This window comes from Silurus meridionalis, chromosome 8 (genome assembly GCF_014805685.1).
Source record: "Silurus meridionalis isolate SWU-2019-XX chromosome 8, ASM1480568v1, whole genome shotgun sequence".
NCBI lineage: Eukaryota > Metazoa > Chordata > Actinopteri > Siluriformes > Siluridae > Silurus > Silurus meridionalis.
Window position 1 is genome coordinate 20,247,762 of NC_060891.1, and position 23,483 is coordinate 20,271,244.

General features: G+C 35.4%; 1 protein-coding gene across 5 annotated transcripts in view; it reads right to left on the reverse strand.

Moving 5' to 3' along the window:
- myt1lb (myelin transcription factor 1-like, b) overlaps nucleotides 1-23,483 on the reverse strand; it is a 105,281-nt gene that overhangs the window by 22,036 nt on the left and 59,762 nt on the right. For all 5 annotated transcript variants that reach the window (XM_046855948.1, XM_046855947.1, XM_046855949.1 and 2 more), the window contains 5 exons: nucleotides 17,545-17,679; nucleotides 12,226-12,316; nucleotides 9,013-9,120; nucleotides 7,566-7,780; nucleotides 1,288-1,574 (listed from right to left, as the gene is read on the reverse strand). In XM_046855948.1, coding sequence (XP_046711904.1) covers nucleotides 1,288-1,574; nucleotides 7,566-7,780; nucleotides 9,013-9,120; nucleotides 12,226-12,316; nucleotides 17,545-17,679 — 836 coding nt within the window. The remainder of the gene's footprint in view (nucleotides 1-1,287; nucleotides 1,575-7,565; nucleotides 7,781-9,012; nucleotides 9,121-12,225; nucleotides 12,317-17,544; nucleotides 17,680-23,483) is intronic.

A 23,483-nucleotide genomic window follows, 5' to 3' on the forward strand; every position in this document is an offset into this window, starting at 1 on the left:
TAGAAAATGGAAAAATTTGTGGTTACCAGCAGAGCCACTTTCCATCTGATCAAGCATGAAACCAGAAAAGAAAAACCTCTGTAAACCTTCTGAGATCCTTCAGATCCTTTATAGTCATGAATTAAAAAAACACAGCAGTGAGTGATGGTGTCTAACAGAACACTACGCAATTACCTGTTCTCCATTAGTGCCAGTTTAAATTAAAATCTGACCTGTTATAATGTCATGTGACACAGCATGCAATCTATTTGCTCAATTCATACTGAGACAGCTACACTACGACACTTTGAGAGATGGTGATTTGGTGAGCAGAAACTGAATAAATAAACAACAGCAACATCCAATTACACAAGCTTATCCCATCCACAACACATAGTGAGTATTCTACAACAAAAAAATCTTGACATAATAATTACAGAAACAATATTTTGTTAAATGCCAAAAATCAGATGATGTGGTTTGTTATGAGAATCCATTTTACGTCCTCTTTGATTATTGGTTGTTACAGTTACACTGCAGTCAGCTTTTTAACTACTTGTTTTTTTGTCCCGTTTTCACTGGTGTGCCCTTGCTGAGCTAAAGGTCTTTATGAAACCCAGCATAGCCGTTTTACTCATTAGGACATTTTTGGGAGGTGGGATGAAACTGGCAAGACCTTGGAGACCTTAGAGAAACTAGACACAGGAAGGAAATGAAAAGCTCAAGACAGTGAACCTGCATCCCCCTGATTCCCTAATATAACTATGTTTTACTGTATTGCTTTAATATTGAAAGGATTTTAATGTTTTTAAAAATGAACTCAATTTGGGTAAAGAATAAGTATTTGCACCCCTACTGTTTCAGTTCATTCAAACCAAATTATAGATATGTGCACTTTTGCAGCATCTACCAGCTACAGAAACTGCAGTGATATATATATATATATATATATATATATATATATATATATATATATATATATATATATATATATATATATATAAGCATGAAACACCTTAATGGACTGATATAGCATTGAAACACTCCTACTCACACACACACACACACACACACACACACACACACACACACACACACACACACACACACACACACACACACACTAACATCTAGGAATGCACCTACGAACTCCATGAGAATTTCTGTTGAGTTTGTTCGAATGTGCTGTACACAGGACACATACACACACACACACATACACACACACACACACACACACACACACACACACACACACACACACACACACAAATGTATATGCAAACACAGTGAGTATCTTCTCTGTACCTGCGTGCAGAGATCCTGTGGCTTGCCACTCAGGCTCTGAGGCATCTCTCTGCATCGCGTGGACAGATTGAGGATGGCTGTAGCAGCCATGTGGGCGGCCTCCATGTCATGCGTGTAGTCGAAGCTGCTTTTGCTGCAGGTGCTGCTGGCACTGCTTCCTCCTCCTCCTCCTCCTCCTCCACCTCCTGCTCCTGCAGCTCCACCACAGCTCAGGCTGCTGCTACTGCTGGGAGCATAGCTACTGGTGGTGCTGCTCGCCGAGCTGGAGTTCTTACAGTACCGCTTAGCTGACGAAACACACAAACACACACACACACACACACACACACACACACACACACACACACACACACACACACAAGATATACAGTGAGGAAAATAAGTATTTGAACACCCTGCTATTTTGCAAGTTTTCCCACTTAGAAATCATGGAGGGGTTTGAAATTGTCATCGTAGGTGCATGTCCACTGTGAGAGACATAATCTAAAAAAAAAATCCAGAAATCATAATATATATTTTTTAAACTATTTATTTGTATGATACAGCTGCAAATAAGTATTTGAACACCTGTCTATCAGCTAGAATTCTGACCCTCAAAGACCTGTTAGTCTGCCTTTAAAATGTCCACCTCCACTACATTTATTATCCTAAATTAGATGCACCTGTTTGAGGTCGTTAGCTGCATAAAGACACCTGTCCACCCCATACAATCAGTAAGAATCCAACTACTAACATGGCCAAGACCAAAGAGCTGTCCAAAGACACTAGAGACAAAATTGTACACCTCCACAAGGCTGGAAAGGGCTACGGTGAAAAAAGGTCCACTGTTGGAGCAATCATTAGAAAATGGAATAAGCTAAACATGACTGTCTCCCTCGGACTGGGGCTCCATGCAAGATCTCACCTCGTGGGGTCTCAATGATCCTAAGGAAGGTGAGAAATCAGTCCAGAATTACACGGGAGGAGCTGGTCAATGACCTGAAAAGAGCTGGGACCACTGTTTCCAAGGTTACTGTTGGTATTACACTAAGATGTCATGGTTTGAAATCATTCATGGCACGGAAGGTTCCCCTGCTTAAACCAGCACATGTCCAGGCACGTCTTAAGTTTGCCAATGACCATTTGAATGATCCAGAGGTGTCATGGGAAAAAGTCATGTGGTCAAATGAGACCAAAATAGAACTTTTGGGTCATAATTCCACTAAACGTGTTTGGAGGAAGAAGAATGATGAGTACCATCCCAAGAAACCCATCCCTACTGTGAAGCATGGGGGTGGTAGCATCATGCTTCAGGGGTGTTTTTCTGCACATGGGACAGGGCGACTGCACTGTATTAAGGAGAGGATGACCGGGGCCATGTACTGCGAGATTTTGGGGAACAACCTCCTTCCCTCAGTTAGAGCATTGAAGATGGGTCGAGGCTGGGTCTTCCAACACGACAATGACCCGAAGCACACAGCCAGGATAACCAAGGAGTGGCTCTGTAAGAAGCATATCAAGGTTCTGGCGTGGCCTAGCCAGTCTCCAGACCTAAACCCAATAGAGAATCTTTGGAGGGAGCTCAAACTCCGTGTTTCTCAGTGACAGGCCAGAAACCTGACTGATCTAGAGAAGATCTGTGTGGAGGAGTGGGCCAGAATCCCTCCTGCAGTGTGTACAAACCTGGTGAAAAACTACAGGAAACGTTTGACCTGTGTAATTTCAAACAAAGGCTACTGTACCTAATATTAACATTGACTTTCTCAGGTGTTCAAATACTTATTTGCAGCTGTATCATTAAAAAATCATACATTGTGATTTCTGGATTTTTTTTTTTTAGATTATGTCTCTCACAGTGGACATGCACCTACGATGACAATTTCAGAACCATCCATGTTTTCTAAGTGGGAGAACTTGCAAAATAGCAGGGTGTTCAAATACTTGTTTTCCTTACTGTATATACTATCTACAACTTTAAACTATTTAATATAAAAGAATACCCCAGTGTTTTCTATGAGATTAAGAGTAATTGCCATTAAGCAAGCTTTTATATCATTAGACATCACATTGTCCTGTTATAAAAAAAAAGGAAAATGTACCATAACAATGACATGAGCGAGAATACTATGCTGTAAAAAAATAGTCACGTTTGAATCCGGATTTTTGAGGTCTCTTGAACTCAATAAGTATAATAAAGGATTATTGTTCTTTTCTCAGTATAGATTACAATCACAGCATTATGGTCCATACTCATTACACATGCCCCATTGTTAACATTTTTAGTTGAAAAACACTTAAATATACCTTTAAACCATGTTAGTCACTTTAGTTCTTTTAGATCGTCCTAATTTATATAGAACAAAACAAAAAAAAAATGTATATATATATATATATATATATATATATATATATATATATATATATATATATATATATATATATTCTCTATTGCAGATTACATAATGGGAAGCAATTATGGGTCTCAGTACAACTCCAACCTTGATGTGTTATTTATTTTTTCCCCACATTGGGGAACTTCTAGTCTCTGACCAAATTTAGCTGGTTGGTGTCTAAATTGGTCCCTAAATACTGATATAGATGAAGAGCTGGTTAATCCTGTCAAACCAAAAAAAACGTTTCTTTTTACCGATTAGTCATGTTAAAGCTCATATTAGATCTCTTGTCTAGACTCAATTTTCCAACCTTTATCCATTATTTGACATATAGGATGATGGAAGTAGTTCCAGACCTTGTTTATGGCTCCAGAATATCTCATTTTGACTGCTATTCTATGTTATAGAAATGTGTGTAGTTATTTTGCTGGCAAAAGCAAAGGGAGTAATATCAATACTGATTATAAATTTTACTTATAAAGTGTTACTTTAATTAAATTTTACCCATGTACAGTAAAGTAAAGTTACCAGTCTAGTAATCTACTCAAGTAAAAGTATGCAACAATTATGTTATCTAAAGATATAAGTTATTGTTAACTGACCTCAACATGTCTGCACAAGTTTAATGACAAATATTTATAAGCTGCCAGTTTAGTTGCCTCGGGGAAACACAGCTTACTTTGCATAAAAAAGCTGTTGCCTTTCATGCACGTGAAGTGAAAGTGTCACTTAAATATGGCCAGAGGTTTGTTTCATAAGGAGGCATTATTGCATTATTTTTTCTTAATTTTTTTATTCAGTAACGTTTACGATTTAAAATATAGCAAAGTACAATACTTCAAACAAAACATACTTATGTAAAAGTAAAATGACATGTTTTAAAATCTACTTCAAAAAGTAAAAGTACACAAAAACCCTACTCGGTTACAGTAACGCGAGTAAATGTAATTCGTTACTTTTCACCTCTGCATGTATGTGTAGGCCAAGAGTGAATATTTATGGGTGGAAATAATGTAATTCTCCTAATTGGAGAATATCGCAGCATTAACAACCTTATTGATTACACCGACATTATTTTGTGCTAAAAATACAATGTATGCACCAGGAAAATTGCTTTATGTAGTTACTTATCAAGCAAATAAAATTCTAGCTAGCTAGCCAGAATTTGCAGGATTTGATAAATTGTGTTTTTGTGATAGTTTTAAGGGGCTTAAAACGTTTAATTTATCTATTACACTGGAGAAAATCATGCTTCAAATCTGTGTTGGAATGTGTAGTTTAAAAACTAAAATATGGAATTTATAATTTGGAAACTTAGACTACATTTAGATAAAGTCTTTAATAAAAAATTTTTTATTAAAATTTTAGACTGTAACTAACATTTAGCAGCTAAAATATGATTCACACAATTTTGTTTTTATGTATTTTGTCCGTGATTTAAACTAAGTCCAAGTTTACCACTGCCGACCTGCAATATAGCCAAAATCGACAGTTTTCCTGCTTACAATGTGCTTACAATATCACTTCCATTTAATACTGCCTACACTGGTTATTAGTTATACAACAACAACAAAAAAACTTTTATTCCTGAAAGGTTATCCTTCTAACCTTTAAAACCCTTCATGATCTTGTCTTGCAATACTGGCGGAGGTACTTCATCTTTATTGCCCACCACGTATTCCTGGATCGTGTAGTAAAGGTTTACTTGTTCTGAAGTATCGATTCTCCTCTGAAGGGGGCAGGTCATTCAATTTTATTGAACCCGCCCACAGAGCCTCCATAACATCGCCACTATCACGTCCTTCAAATCCCAGTTCGAAAAAGCAGTCAACTCTCCTCTCGGTTCCATCCGTCTAATCCTGCTGTTGTCTAGCCTCCTGCATTTTTCTATCCACCCTCCCATTTCAATAGGACATGTACACTATGAACCTTATTGATATATACAATAAACAGTAGACAACTTAAAGGCAGCAACTTTATAAAGGGAAACTTTCTTTGTATTACAAACTTCGTTTTACAGCTGTTTAGTTTGAACCTCTAGACATTAAAAGAATAGGATTAGCATTTACCAACAAGCATGTTATATCTATCTATCTACATCCATCCATCCATCCATCCATCTATCTATCTATCTATCTATCTATCTATCTATCTATCTATCTATCTATCTATCTATCTATCTATCTATCTATCTATCTATCTATCTATCTAGCTAGCTATCGATACATACATCTATATTAAACTTAATGTTGGCAAGAGATTCTCAATCAAATTTTAGAAACGGCAATGTGTGTATGGGATGCAAGTTATTTCATAATTTTTTGCAGTGGCAACTTCATATTTACTTTTATTCATATTTACTATTTTTCAGTGCCACAAACCTTGGTAAATATGATACAATTGTCTGTAAATAAAAAAAAAAATACTCAATGGTTTAAATGATAAGCTGACCAAGAACATACTGCTCACTTGTAAAGTGAAAATAAGTTGTAAACTGCCAGAGTAAATCTGGCAGCTGGTGTATCTCAATATGTACTGCAAATATACACATTTAAATACAATTATTTACACTATAATTCTTTGGATTTGTGGGGCTTACATAAAGAAAGAAAGAAAGAAAGAAAGAAAGAAAGAAAGGTTTTTACTTGTTACATGTAATGCAGAGAGCAGGGTTAGCCATGATACAGTGGCCCTGGTGCACAGCATGTTAAGGCCCTTGCTCAAGGGCCCCAAGAGTGGCAGCTTGGCGATACTAGGACTTGACCCCCCCAACCTTCCGATCAGTAAACCAGAGCCTTAACCACTGAGCTTCCACCTCCCCCCATCATGACTGATCATGAATAAATAATTTCATAAATAGTTCAGAAGCTCTTACAAAGCTTTAATTTGAAATAAAACAGACGTGTCCCTATACTTTATGAGATTTATAACTCTATTATAGTGCAATGACCCTGACCTTCACTAAACCTTTGCTCTACTGTAAATTTAAAAAGTCCACAAAAGTAAAAAAAAAAAAGGCAAGGTAAAAGAACTATATTTATTTAAGAAGGGAACACTTGATTTGATTTCTTTTGCAATTTATGACAAAGGTTTATGAAGATTTATGTCATGGCAGCTTTATGTAGGTGTCAGATCTCCCTGTGAACATTATCATTAGTCATGTGCTCTTGTGAAGTCTGTAGAAAATGTAATAATAAAAGTTACTAGTTAAAGTATCTTTTACCTGTAAATAATCTACTTATTTCCATTGCAAGGTGATTTCTCTGATTGCCTGATGAATGTGAATTGTAAGGTGAGATAGACTAAAAGCGGTGGGGGATGAGCGCTTGTGCTGAGTTGTATCCTTGAGCTTCAGGTGAGAAAGCTGCGCTGTTTGCCATCTGACTAAAGTTACAATGAGCCACAGCCACCAGCCGGGCATCAAAGTGGCATCTCCAACTGAGTTCCCTGCTGCCATCTCTTTCTCTCTCATCCCCCCTCTCTCTCTGTCTCACTCTCTCTCCGTCTATATATGCCTACTCCTCTCGCAGTCATTAAAGTGCAGCCGGGGAACTGGCTGCTATTCACACAGAATTGCAATTAACTGTGGCCCGGAGACTAGACCTTGACTCGCCTCTACCCAGTCATTCATTATGCATCTGCTACTATATAATTTCCATACATTTCCATTCCACTGGTCAAAGCCTGTCAAAGATGCCGGGAACACTCATAAAAAAAGCACTATTGTAACGTCAGTGCATTTGGTATTCACTAAATTGATATTCGCTCAAAGGACATTTCACACTAAAATTATGTGAATCTGAAAAGAAAAACATGTCCTGTACTTTAAAAAACATAATGTTCATGAGTATGTTAGAAAATGTAAAAATCTGAAAGATTAAAAAAAATTGCTTTTGTAGGTCCTACCATCATAACCCTTGGGCGATGTGTCACGGCCGGGGGCTTTTGGAGCAATGGCACGTTTGCCGTACACGTTCTGGTTGTCATAGCCATTGTAGTCAAAGCTGGTCTTGGAGTATTTTTCCAGCTCTTTGGCCAGGTTGGAGCGTGGGGTAGTAGTGGGGACGTGATTCTTATAGCCATACTGCGGGATTTCCAGCTGCTTTACAAAGCACATGGGCCTAAAAAAGAGAGGGCCGTCAACAGGATCTCATGAAATACATAAATTAGTTTTTGTGATAAACAATTATTTAAAACAAATAAATATTAAACATTGCAAATCTCAATAAGTGTTTACTGTCATGCCAAAAGTAATTCATAAAACACACAACAAAAATAAAATAACTACTAATAACTACTTAAAACTTCTAATCTTTTTTGCTGTTTGTTTCGGGTGGTATATTTTTTGATTACAATATTTTTACATCCTCCACATATAATATTTATAGGAAAATTGTGTAAGAATTGTGTTAAAATTTGGACAATTTTGGACAAATTTAGACAAAATTTGGAAATAGGAGAAGAATTTTTTTCTTTTTAGATATCAGGCTTCAGGTTCAGGTTTCCTGCTGAACTTTTCCTTTCACTTATTATAGGGGTTTTTATTTTACAAATACAGTTTGACAGAAAAGAAAAATGCATACAAATATTTTATTTTATTTTTTGTTAACGACATATAATAATAATAATAATAATAATATTTTTGGAATGCATAAGAATATGCAAGAATTCTGCCAGCGCCTTACTCTGAAGTCCAAGTCTGAAATCTCACTCTCACATCCAAATCTAGTCTGAGGTCTTTAATCTGCTCTTAAAGCACAACTCAAGTCTTGAAAAACAGGATTACATTGGGATTACATTGGGATATGGGACTTGCATAAAGAGTGCTCGGCTTGAATAATACTATTTATTGATGAGAAAAATATTCTGATTGTTTACACACTTGAGCGTGCAAAATCCAGTCATTATAATGCAAAGTTTTGCCCAAATCTAAATATTATAAACTTAAATTCCAATTCAATTTACTGGGAACATGTACATTGGGTTGCCTATTAGTCACATACATAATACATATGGGTGATGTTTGGTTTTGTTATTGCAAATATCTTCAAAACTGTTTTTCCTTTAAAACAGTACAAACTACTAAAAAGCTAGAAAAATGAATGATTGAAATAATCAGGGACCCTCAGATCATAGAACAATGAACCCATGACACTTTTCTAAGAAAGAAGAACATGTGAAACCTCACTCAAACACTAACATGATCTTAGGACTAAACCAAGAGCTCTGGAGCTATGAGATGGTCTTGCTACTCACTATACCACCGTTCAACACTGATGACCCACTAAAGATAATAATGAATATACACTACATCTAAAGGATTTGATGTTATACTGAAGTTTGCATTGTCTACCTCAGAACTCGGTCCGATGCCTGATTGGACTTAGTTCCATTGCATGCTTGATGCTTCTCATGAGCTTTGGCAAGTTTCTCAGCGGCTGCTATCGGGCATCCCGAGAGACTGCATTAACACAAAAAAAAGAAAAACCAACACATATGATGTCACTTTATACTAAAGAAACCATCATTACACAAAGCTTCAGCAAGACAGTTTATTCAGCTACAGCTACTGCTTTATGAGGTCTGGATTGAAACATTGGTGGAGGTATTACATATAACTCCACATTTCTAAGATAAAAATGAATTCGCTCAACACAGTTCGGACTTCTTTTTCAGACCTGTGTTTGTTATTTCCCAGGAGAAGGCATTTAGAGTTGCTATATCGCCTTTGATCCGTTAAGCGTGCTAAAGGAACTCAGTGGAGAGTTTTCTCACAGCAAGCAGGAGGGACAGTGTGACAGCAAAGGTGTGTGTAGGTCTATCTACGTGCAAACAACATGAGACACACTGGCAATTAGCTTTGGGGCCCAAGTACACACATTTCCACACTTGTGAGTGCAGATGTAAGAGTTAAAAGTGTGTGGAGTTGTGTGTTAGGTCTTTCCTTCTACAGCAGGTGCATTCCTCAGTGTGTGTGTGTGTGTGTGTGTGTGTGTGTGTGTGTGTGTGTGTGTGTGTGTGTGTGTGTGAGTGTGTGTGTGTGAGTGTGTCTGGGTGTAAGATGCACAGCTGGCGCTCCTGCTTGAGTGTCACAGACGTGCTAATGGCTCGTGCCAGGCCTACCATCCCACACCAGCTGCTGACCGTCACACCTCCACTGCAGCAGCACCCCAGAATAGAATTACATGCATTACAGAGAAAGACTGCAGTGAGCCCGGTATTTATCATCTCAGTCACAGCTACAGACACATGCTTAATCTTTTTCTAAGGGTTAAAATTTTGGGCTATATAAAAGAAAGAGCATTTTGCCTAAAAATAACCATATTTCAGCATTATCTGGCCTTGTTATTAAAAAAATGAATTGTATGATTGTCATGAGTTAACGCGTGATTAATTGTAAAAAGAAAATTATCTGTTCTAAATGCAACTTGAATACTTTCCAAGTTTTTAATACTCCAATCAACATGGCCATTAGCAAATATGGATGCTTTATGCAAATTTTTTAAATTGAGCAAATCATCAGGACACCAAACAAAATTTTTGCAATGTTTCCACCTGGAAGTTATACCAGAGAAACTATACCCCTTCTAACTTTCATACGGATTACACAATCAGAGAATATTTTCGGATTCAGGTTGTTTTATTTGTGACTGTGAAGAGAGATAAAGAGAGAGGGGCAGCAGAGAAAACCCTGTCTGTTTTCTTTAATTTACAAAAGCAGAGAGTTTTGTTGTTATTATGAGTGTATGCAAATAAAAGTAGACCCTTTACAGATTTGAACAATTCAAAAAGACAGTAATTAATGTTCGTTTCGGCGTTATGAGAAAATGATGCCACAAAACTCGCTGGTGCGTTTGTCGTCCCCAGAGGGTAAATTGCATAATGGCGGATTTTGGTGCTAAGACTTTTAAAATATCTGAGTAAAGATAAGATGTGAATAAATGTCGACTGTTTTATATATATTTTATAATTTTTTTTTAATATAAAAATTGTCAAACAGAAATGTGCTGCATTAATCGCCTGTTAATAACATTTGTGGCGTTAAAATTAATGTGCGATAATGCGTCATTAACATGCTGTTTTATTATTTTTCAGACAAACAAACACTAATATTGTGTACACCTGGATTTCATTTGGTAGTAAGAATAAAAAATATTCTATTCTTATTAACATTTTGTTACATATCGTGGTCTAGATGATGTTGATATGAGTTTATACTTTTCATTTTTTGCATTAGGAGTTGATGCAGGAGGTTACTAGTTAAAATCCCAGCACTGGCAAGCTGCCATGGTTGAATCCTTGGGCACGACCTATAACCTTCAACCTGCTTAGCTCTATCCTGTCTCAATTGTAAGCCACTTTGTATAAAAGCATCAGCTAAATGGACCATGGTAGGGAACTGAAATTGATTTCACATTAATAGTATATGACTTGAACCAGTAGTAATTGTCTGTTAATGTACTGCTATACTTTACTGTTTCTACTGTATATATGTATGTTTAATAATAATTTACTGTAAATGCTATGGTACAGTTTTATATGAACCTTTTCCAATATCCCTTATTAATACATGAATATTTATTTATAAATATCAGCTAACAGTAAATATTAGGAAAAAGCAAACTATGAGAAATAAGGATTCTACACTATGTAAAAAAATTTATGAAACACTTTTAGTTATACTGTATGTTGGATAAACATATACACTGTATACTTCTTCAGCAATATATGATTCTTCCTCAAACTTTTACAACAAAGCTGAGAGGACACATACAGTATGTTTAGGATGTCTTTGCGTGTGGTAGCAGCATATTTTACTTTCACTTAAACTGAGAGACCCCTGTTGCAGTATCAAACAATGCCCCTGTGCACAAAGACAGCTCCATTGGAAAATAGTTTACATGGGTCATATTGGAAGGTCTTGATTGTCCTGCTATATACCTCAACCCTACTGAACACCTTTGTGATGAATTGGAATGCTGAGCGCACCCTGGGCCTCCTTACCCTACATCATTACCTGATTTTACTAACACCCTTGTGGTAAGTATCAAGTGGAACATCTTCCCAGGAGAGTGAAGGTTATTCTAACTGGAATGAGATGTTCATAACGCACATGCAAATCTTATGACCAGGTGTCCACAAACATTTGTCCTTATATGACACCAACAATATATACTGCACACTACATGAGGAAGAAACACACCAAAAGTAATACATATCCAAATGCAAATATTATATTTCATGTCCTGAAATATTTGTGTAACATTTAGGGGAATATTCCTGTCCCTATGAAAGATTTGCATGATTTCCAACAAGCAAGAAAAACAATTTTTTTGTTCTTCATACATACAGTATATGAATAAATCTTCATACCAAACAGCATTAAGCTTTATTCAAAAGGAAAGTAAATGTAAACCAGCAAAGAGACAAACAAATAAACAGCAATAACTGATCATCTAGAATTGCAACAATAACCAAAATAATAATTACACCAAATTAAAAGAAGAAAGAAATTCACCAGACAATGTAAAAGAACCAATTCCTATATATCGTCCTGAGTTCTTACCTTCGATGTGAGTTCCTGTTGCTATTGACATGGCCGCGCCCTGTGCAGCCAGGTGTAGGACACTTAAGAACATTTTCATACATTGCAAGAACTTGGCAGCAGAAAAGAGAAGGAGTGGAAGACAGGGAAAGTTAGGAGGCAGCAGAGTTAGTACTCTAAATTAATGTGAAGTAACAACATGAAACTGCATGCACACATTTGCCATGCAGTTACACAGACAGCAGAAATACATGATTGAGCAGTGGATAGGTGGGAAACATCCTTCTAGCCTTTACAATTAGACTGATGGTTACTTGAATAATCCTGTCATAGATATAAAACAAGGCCTGATTCAATATGTCACTGTAGCCAATAATGACCAATATAAAGTGACACTTACAAAAACCCCAATCCCACTTACTGCTTCAATGTCTGTCCTGAGCTGTCAGGTGATCTTAACATAAACATAGTATGTGTAGTAAGAAGTCTTTATAGTTTAGTTAATAATCTCTGTGCAAGGCCACATTCAGAAATGATTATAACCATGATTAGAATTTCTTATTATACATTATACAGTAACAATATGTGCTGACTGTACCAACAGTGATAATATATTACATTTATATTAATAATGGCTGGTGAATAATTATAAAGCTATTATTATGTTCATGAACAATTGTAATACATTATAATTATCTAAAATGTCACCGGGTGTTTCCAAGCATGACACATACTCTATATAGTACCTGAGATAACTTCCTGTCTCTCTAAGGTTACATATGTGTGCTTTTTCATATTTTTAGAAGCACTCACTAATGACATTTTGTAATGTGACTTTATTATTTTTGACATTTAAACATTTTCAGGCTGCAATAATGTGTCTGTATGTGCGTTTGCTATTAGTCTGGAAATAAGCATTTCATTATTAGATTACTAAAGTGAATATTGTTTTTCCTCTTTATTTGCAGCATTCATTAATGAAATTGTAAATATTTATTATGCTTTTATAACTCTTATATGTTACTATTGCAGTGTAATTGAGATTGGGCAGTATAACATGGTGTGTTATAAATATATTGTCATACTTGTGTTACAACTTGATAAAAAGTCATCAAGGATTTATTCATTGCTCATTATAAGAGCTTTATGACACGTTATTAAAGTTACAGGGAATCATTACCGTGAATCCTAAGCACAGTTTTAAATCATTTAGGAAATTCTTTAAATATGCTCCATAAAAAGCTCATAGTTACTGATATTCTTCCTCAAAACTAAAATTAAAAAAAAAAAAAAAAATATATATATATATATATATATATATATATATATATATATATATATATATATATATATATATATAAATAAATAAATAATAAAATAGGATAAACTAAAAGTTGTCTTATTCATGTATCATGGTTTACTTGCCTTCATCTTCAGTAACTCTCACACCCACCACCACCCAAAAATAAATAAATAAACTGTCCACAATCAAATCCAAAATCCCCACTGGCACCAATTATATTAATGATCTTTAGGAAGTAGAGAAAAGGACAGAAGGAAGGGGCAGGAGCTTCAACACACACACTTTTTCTCTTCAAGTCTTCATCATCACCTCCTTAAACCCTCACCCTCATCCTTTCCTCCAGCTCTAACACATTAATTACTCTGCACTGGGCTTAATTGGACCAAGGCTACTGCCTAGAGATGGACAGACTCTAAAACGCTGGACTTCATTTTGGGGACATGGTTTAGAGGATGTGTGCACATGAGGATCGGAATGTTGCATAAATGTAATTTAGACGATTTTGAGACAAATCAGGGGCTTATAGGTGATAACAAATTGGATTTCAAAAGCTTATCTTGCTGTAGCTGATGCCACATGTATTTATTAGATAACACTATGCTAATCATTTTACCACAATTTCTTAAAATTCTATGAGGATTCAGTTTTTCCACTATAATTCCCCATATAGCTACTCGAGTATATACATAAGCTGTGCATAATTGATATACGCTTCAGAAAAATGTATAACTGCTTATTTCTATTTGTGTCAACTGACATTATAACCACTTTTATCAATGCTGTTGACTTGCTGTTTAACAAGCTATTACAGTGTAACAGTGACAATCATTACAATATAATTACAAAGTTATACGCATGTTATAGTTAATTCTATAGCAAATATTTCCGCTCATGGGATTATTTTTGTATCAAAATATCTATAGCACTGACTGAAATATTAATTGTGGATTCAAATACACTTCCACTGACCTTTAAAAAAAAGAGTTGGTTCTATTTTTATATTTTAAAATGATCCTGTTTCTTTTTTATAGTCATGTTTGATTCACAGAATTGTTTATACTATATCTATACCCATAACTGTACATAATCTATGTCATACATAAATCATATCATTTGTTTTTGGTAAGTGCCATTGTAACTTAAGTGCACTATCAAATATTTTAAAATAGCTTATTTAATTTCATTGAATTTAAAATTAATTATTATTTTTTTGCTACTTATTACTACATAATAATAATATGCCAATTCCATGGTGCCATGACACCATAAACGTACATATATGTGCTTTTCTAGTTCTATTCTTCTCTATATAGTAATATATAAATATGTAAATATGATATTTTAGCTTCCATAAACAGGAACATAAAAAAAGCATAAAGTAATTGAATAAAAACAAAAAATTTACACTTTGAATGGGTTACAATGTGTTGACATTTTTATGTTTTTTTTGTATTTAGAATTCTTTATAAATCCCATAGGGAAATCCCATATTCTTTGCATATCCCAGTGATGTAAGAGCACAAAGTCAGCCATGTTACAGTGCCCCTGAAGCACAGAGAATTAAGGACTTTACTCAAGAACCCAAAAAGTGGCATTTGTGATACCAGGGCTTGAACCACTGACTTTCTTCTGATCAGTAATTGAAAGCCTCAATGACTTAGTTACCACCTTCACAAAATTATGCCATTATACCATTAGAACATATAGCAAAAAAATCACTTGACTCAAATGGGATATTAATGTACCTTAAATAAAAGCACAACAATCTTTATGATTGCTGAAAGCTGATGAAATAGTCTTTAGAATTGTTCAAATTGATTCGTCAGCTGACATAAAGGATATATTGTTTTATATAAGTCTGATGTAGTCTTATGAAGGTTTCAGGTAGCCTGCAAATAAGGGTTTAGTCTGTTTCTGGTAGACACACAAGCACATACCCACACACATACACAGATTTTTAAGAGCTCTTAATAAATTGTTGTGTGCTCTTTGCCAACCCTGTGGTGTATCCAGCAGACTGAAAGGTGACCTGTTGTGAGCATGTCGAGCTATCGACAGGTCGCTGCTAAAAAATGCATTATGTGCAATGGAGCAGCTGTAGAGATGCTCTCCCCTATCAACTTGCGCTCAATAACCTGCCCGAAGAGCACAGTGTCCCGCCAACGCCGCAGCCTGCAGTGTGTTTGTCTGATACACACTCGCACACATTCACACAAGCATTGAAGCACTGACATATTATAACACATTCATCCCTAAGAATGGACAATGTATTATTAATGCCATGTCTTTATCTTCTGCTATTCATGAAGCGCAGAGACGTTTCAGGAGAAATCACGTGCAAATAATGGCCAATTACATTGGCCTTCTCTAGTGTGTTACTGAAACTCCCATCCACTGTGAAATATATTGTCTAATTTCAAATAAACCAAAAAAATCCCATTCTTGCAAATGTACTCTAAGCACTAAAAGAGCTAAATATTCAACACTTTGCACACATTTATGTTTTAATTATTACGCATTTCAATTTTTTTCATTTTATTTTTTCAAATGTTGTTCCCATTATTATATTGCTTCACACTACAATGCTGATGAATTCTTGATTCTGATTGGTTAGAAGGTAATAAATCAATTTCTGAAGCAGCAACTCAGACAAATGTTCCAGCTGCAAGGCAAATCACAGGTTTATATCAACTCACTTGTTCTAATACGTCATGGTTTCTATAGTAACCACTCATTTATAGGGATTTGTATGGCAGACACAATCTAATAATAATAACCAAAAAAAAAAAATTTTTTTTTTTTAAGAAAAGGCATTAAAAGGCATGTATATACAGGATTTGTGAAAAGGAGTCTCCAGTGTCAGAGCACTGCAGCAGTCAGTATAAAGTTTTTCACAAATGTAGAGCCTTCAGGACTTTTTTTTTCTTATTAAATTTAAAGGAGAGAGAGATAAGAGAGGTTGGTCTGGGAACTGTTGTATAGCTAAATGATAAAACACATTGAAATTACTTCCCAGATGTTTTAGAAAATAAAATGCAACCATAAATTTGTAATTTTTCAATTAATAAAACTCTTTGGAATGTGTGTGTGTGTTTATTTTTTTTATTAGGCATCATCACACCACCCCTGCTTTGATTATTTCCCTATAACAGCATGCCCTGTCATGTTTCATTTCTTACTTGTTGTTACCAAATCATAATGAGTTTTCTCATAATCAATAAAAGCACTTCTGAGGTCCATCTGAAGATAAAGCATATGGTTGAAGTCTAAGGTCATTCCAGAGCTCGCTTGGCATCTCTTGAATTTAGAGACTGCTTCAATTCCACCTCCTGACATCTGGACACTTTTATAGGCAAATCTTTTTATGTTAACTAATTTTCTGGGCTGTCATTAAAGCTGTCAGCTCATTTGATTGCCTTCTGGGTCATTTGCTACCATAACGTGAGATCCTCTGTGTGGTTTAATGGATCGTGTAAAAGATAGTTTATAGGGAGATTTGCACAAGGTGAATGAGAGCAGCGAGTGAGCAAAAGATCGCCACCCCTTCCTGTTTACTGCCCTTACAGCAGAGATGTGAGTTTGAAAGCAGAGCCGTAATTACTACCATTCATTCAACTGGATATAATTAAAAGAAAAAAATCAAAATGTAACCCAGCTTAATAAAAGGATAAGAGATCTTTCTCAACATGTTTTCTTTGTATTTAAGTTTTATCTTACAAAATTGTACAGGCTGTTCCCAAGTTTTAGATCTAATTGTATTGAATTAAAAACAAAATAATCGTGCACCCGACTCCAAATAAGCACGCATAAGCAAAAACACACATGGCAAAAAAATGAATAAATCCGTACAAAACAAAACCCATGCTTTTAGACACACAAAAGACACACAAAAGACAATGACAGAAAAGCACAGCATGTCTTTCTAAACCAGACAAATTTAATCTAAGCAGACTAACAGAGACACAGAGCAGGCACAAGAACCGAGCACCAAGCCTTACTAGCAGGCGGAAGGGATATGAGGTGGGTGTGTGTCTTACTTTCTGGAGGAACTCTGTCTTTATGTGGGCAACCAGACAAGCTTCGATGGTGTGGATACAAGCCAGTCACATGGCCTGTGCCATCACAACCCGGCGTTGGGCATCGACTCTCTTTCTTCTCTGACCTTGAGGAATCTACACATGCATGCACACACAAACAAACAAAAAAACGTTCAAGAAAGTAAAGATGGAGACATTTTGTAATGCAAACAGATCAAAGTAAGTGCAGGTGATCAGTAATTAGCAGGAAGATAATTTAGGAAAGTATATCAAGACTATTTAATTAAATCTGAAACAATGATTTGTGGATCAATGGATTGTCCTAAATTGTAAATGATGCACATTCTGCTCACCTAAAATATTATTAAATGTATATGTGCTTTTAGCTGGGTTCTTAAATAGTAATGGACACCATGCATTTCTCAATATCTCTATTAAATGGTTTATAGGTATCACAACCTTTCGCTCTTGTTAGTGCAACCAAATTTATATTAAATGCAGGGCAGTCCTATCAATAATTACTGAAGATGTTGCTTAAAACAGGAAGGTAAATTAGACTGGCAGAAGCATACAGTGAAAGCCCAAGAGAGAGAGGAAGAAAGACAGATAGACAGACAGAGAATGGTGAGAAAGACACAGGGAGATGACTGATCAAATTTTTCAGCATGGTGTAACGTAATAAGCAGTATCACACTGTGTTGTGCATCAAAATGAGACCAGTCAGTGGGTAAGAATAGCAAGAGCAAGATAGAATAGGAAAAAAGAGAGAGTGCTTCCACAAGGAAGCAAGCGTTAAAAAATTCAGAACGTGGTTACACATGTGTAGTGTTTAATTAATACGTCGGATGTATCTACGAACTTAAATGCTACTTAGACAGCTGCTACCTTGGAGCGGCGTGCCGGGTACAGTTTGCCGAAAAACACAAATGTGTCTCGGTTACATACAATTGCTTATTGCTATTCTTTTTTTTTTTAACATGACCTATATTGTCAGGAGCAATTACAGATGGAAAAAAGTCTCTCTAAAGGTCAAATTTGTCTTTCAAGTGATCAGAACAGACGGAAAGTATGCAAACATGCACCAGAGGTCAGCATTCAAATTTATTGTTAGTATATTGATACACTGCCCATATCGAGCTGTCACACAAACTGACTCCCAGCCTGCTGTTTTTTTTATTATTTCAGAAGAGTAGAGGTTTGTGATGCACGTTAGACAGCACTGAATATCGACTGTAGCTTGGGACAGGCCATGCTTTGCATAGCAAATGGCCCCCATTACCATAGCATCTGGGGATAATTAATGTGCAGTCAGTGGTCCTGTCGTTCGTTATCGGTCATACTGATACTGTTCAATTTCCATCTCCGCCTCGTGCCATTTTTTTTAAGGAGGAACTCCTTCCATAACTGTCAGCCTGGCACACTTTTATAAATCATAATGGCCCCTGGTCAGGCAGCCTTTGCCGCTATCAGAGCTGAGGAGAGATGTTATCGTGACGTAATGGCTGTGCATCCCTCATTATTCTGACATTATTCCGATAGAGTCTGCCCAGTATACCAGCCCTAACGTCCTTCGGTGCAGGCTGAAATGGTCTTTTCTCTCCTTTTCATCAAGAGCTACATAGCTGTGATCAAACGACTACTCGTGTCAGCGTATAAATTGGGTGATAACAAGAATTATTAATTCGCTATAACGATACCAACACAAATAAACAATTTTCTGCTCTGAAATGTCAGACTAATAGTGCCATATATTAGCCATGGGTTAATCAACCTTTTAGTGGGAGTGCTCTGAGATCCTGTTTTACTGATATTATTGATTTACAGAATACTTCAGCGTTTAATTCAGTCTTAAACCTCAAATTTGTGTCATCTACTGTATCTATCTGATAAAATTCGCCATTTGACAGCTCTGGACTATCAGAGTCAGTCGTGTACTAGCAGGAAGTAAATCTGCCCAGAATAGGTGACACGGTTTAATTCGGTGAACACTGTTTCCGCTGCATGACCGTGGGCTTGCTCTTCAGCATTACTGCTACAGTGCACATACTCTGGGTTCTCTAGGTTTATAAATAGGTAGCTTGAATGCAGGATGCATCCTGGGGAAGAGATTTGCTGTCCTTTCAGCCCCTGTCATTTCTTATACCTGACAAGTCCAGACGCTGATGTAACCATGCTGGCCTATTTGAACAACATAAGCCACTGCTGCCTGCACTGTAGGGATGGGGTAATCAAATTGGATGCGAATGTCATTTCCGGGGTTACAGCGAGTTCTTTCTACGAGCATGTTAGTGACAGAATGTTACCACTTAAACTACAGAGCCTGGTTTTACAAAGACTTTGAATATACAGTACATGTGAAGTGGGCTTTGAAAACCCCAAAAAACGTCTTTAACCTTAACCTGTACATTAATACATTTCAAATTTGACTTTTATTTGTGAAAATACATAACCTTAAACACCATGACATGCAGTGAAATGCTTTTATAAGCTGTCTGCATATAAAAAAAAATTTAAGAAAAATTAAAGAAAAAAGAAAAAATTATAAAATAACAAATACAATAGAATTTACATGATAAAAATAGTATGTCTTATTTTTTTGCAAATGTGTGCATATTTTATTAGACTACTAAATGTATAATGGAAAAGAAAACATTTCTGTTATTTATAATTAAGGTTAACGATTTAAAAAAATAAATAAATAAATAAAAAAGAAGTCTGTGTTGTTTGAGGTCCCTACTGTGTGATGTCTTTCATTTTCCCTTTTACCTCTTCACATCGCTCTAGTTTCAATCAACTTTTTACTCATAAAACAGTTGATTTGATTTAATTTACTGTACATCATTTATTCAAAGACTTGGAACATGATTTTGTTTAATTGGAGCTACTCAATTCAAGCATACTCAAAATATTAAGTTATATTTAACAGAACCAAAAAAAGCACTGAGAATAAGAATGTATATTTCCCTAAAGAGAAAATAAACTAAGATTTAAAAAAAGAAATATAATTCAAATAATTATAAAAAAACAACAACGCGCAACTGTTCAAATTTGGCTAAACAAGCTGCTTTCAGAGATTATAGGTATGCATGCATGCCAGAAATACCACTCATATAATAACTGAGATTAGAATTTAGCTGAAAATATTGGTCTGTAGAATTTGAAATTTTTAAATATCTGGTACCCCTTAAGGTTTCTTCCTAAACTGACCCTATCAATAAAACCAGGGACCCACTATAATCTCTGACCAATATCCTTCCATAATCACTAACATTACAGTTAATGTAAACTCCACACTGTTCATTTAATATGTGTTACATTAACACAAACAACCAGGACTACTATATTGCAACCCTGCACCTTGAAAAAATGATAATTGCACTGCCTCACTTACATTGTTATTTGCACTGCATTTCTTTACATACTCTGCACAAACTGTATAGTTAATGTCTTATCTCCATTTATTATTTTATTATTTTATTTTTGTAGTTTTTCTAATTTTTATATCTTTATATCACCAGCACACCCAATTCCTTGTACATGCAACCCATGATTCTGATTTAGTCCATCTCAGAGAGTTTTTCCCCGCCACTGTCGCCTCTGGCATTCTCATTAGGGAGAAACTTTAAAAAAATTTATATTTATAATCTGTTTACTGCTGCAAAGCTGCTTTGGGATCTGTCCATTTTTAAAGATCTTTTATAGAGCAGTGATTAAAAAAACCTGTTCCCTGTTGTCAAAAGCTGTGTCTCAAATCAGAAACTATGATTTTACATTCAGAATTATTTACTAATCAATACAATATTTAAGGTCAGTGCACTAAAACTGACCATTCTGTAGGTTTAAATACTACATGACTTTTTGTTAGTAGTACTTAACAATGTCCTATAACATTATATACATGTTTAATTTGAAACCTTATTTGGTTGAGAGAACTGAGGAATAAGGTGCTATACTGCTGTGCTGTTTGCATTGATATTGTACCATACAAATGTGTGGTATTGATTTGTGAGTATGTGGAGAAGCGAAAGCCATTTTGTGTCTTATGTATGTGTAGGTAAAGAACTACCTTTAATTGATTCACTTCATAAATGGTATAAATACCAACTGACAAAATATATGTGATGCATTCACACTGTCACATACAGAAGATATGGCATTGGGCAACATTATAAAATGTGAATGAATTTTTTTTTAAGAAATTTATTGAAAAGAAAAAAAAAAAACTCACTGGATTAATAAAAAATAAATGAATTAAACAAACCGAAACCTCTTCAATAAGAGCGACAATAAGGCTTGGGTTTATTACATGCTGTGACTGACATTTACCTTAGGAACAGAGCCTGCAGAGTGATATGGATGCTTATGATTTAAATTACTGTAACTTGTGTTTGAGATGAAAAACAATTAATTTCAGAAAATCCTTTTTTTTTTTTTTTTTTTTTTTAGAACAATACATTGCAGCCAAAATTGTCAACATTTCACAAAGTTAAGGATTTTCCAAATACACAAAAAAAACAATATAAAATTCATATAAGAAGTATCTGTAACATCATTTTTATGTATCTGAATCAGGAACGGGTGATATACTGTATTGTAAATAAATGTTCGAAGTACAGAAAAAAATGTGGATTGGGCAAAGAACAGTATGCAGTCTGTGTTGATTTGTTTTTGTGTTCTGTATGTTTAACAATGGCCTATTATGTTGTTTTTTCATAATCGTATCTTCATTTCTTTCTGGTGGAGTTTAGTGCTAGCGCTTGCACGAAAGCAGCTTTAACACACCTTTTCCTGAGCACTGAAAAAATATTAAAGGCAACACCTTGTGTTTGTCACAGTTCATGAACAGCTCTGTACCTAACTCACTTGTTAGGGAGGAAAGAAGACGTAGCCGTACACTATTTCTATCTAGCAAGCTGCAAAAACCCTTGTCTGTTGCTAATGGATTTAATGTTCAACATTTCTTATATGTATTTATATAATACTGTACTATTATAATTTGTAATAATAAAAAATTAAAATAGCAAACTGTCAGGCTAATATTTTAAGAGCAATAATGGTACAGGTGTAGTGTAAAAATCACAGAGACCAACACTATAAGATTTGATTATAGACCATGATATCATTTTTGAAGAGATTCTTGTTAGCACTAGCTTTTTTCCACCACATTTGCTGCTAACATTTAGCAACAGACATTTCACTTAATTGAAGTAATTAAAAGACAATATAGTAACAGAGCCCAGCAACGAGTGAAGAATGTATTGTAGCAGATTCCGCAGGACAGTCTTATCCAGTCATTTTATTTATGTAAATTATGTAGCTGAAGGAAGCTCATCCAACCACAGACTAGCTACAGACCTAAAGACAATAGATCAGAGAGAGAAGAGTTTTCAAAAACTTTTATATATATGTTTTTATTATTTGTTTTCATTTCTTTACACTCTCAGATCTGAATAGCAAACCAACAACAGGACTTGCTTGAAAAAGAGTTGATAAGATAACCGTGTTTAAAGATAAATCAACAAAGATGTACATCCCTGCGCATTTTAGTTGCCTCTAGTCAAATGTAATACCATGAAGCACCACTACGAAACAAAAGGTAAGTATTTCAAAATTGTGTTATATAAAGCCAATAATGTAATCAATAATGGTTAAACATTAGTCATGTTAGTTCCTCATCTAGACCTTTGCAAGCAAGGATTTTTTATGTAACTGTCCTGAAACCCACTGAGCTATAGAATCACCTGACAAAATGTGCTTCTCTATTCTCAGCTGAAGCATTTTTTGTTTAATTTTGCTTTGTATGATTTGGTATAGGTATTACACTGATATATACACTGATATTCTGATGTATGAAGCAAAAAGATCACCATACATGGATTAGCTGCTTACTAGCAACAACACTTAAGAAACACAGCCTTACATCATCACCAGCTATTTTA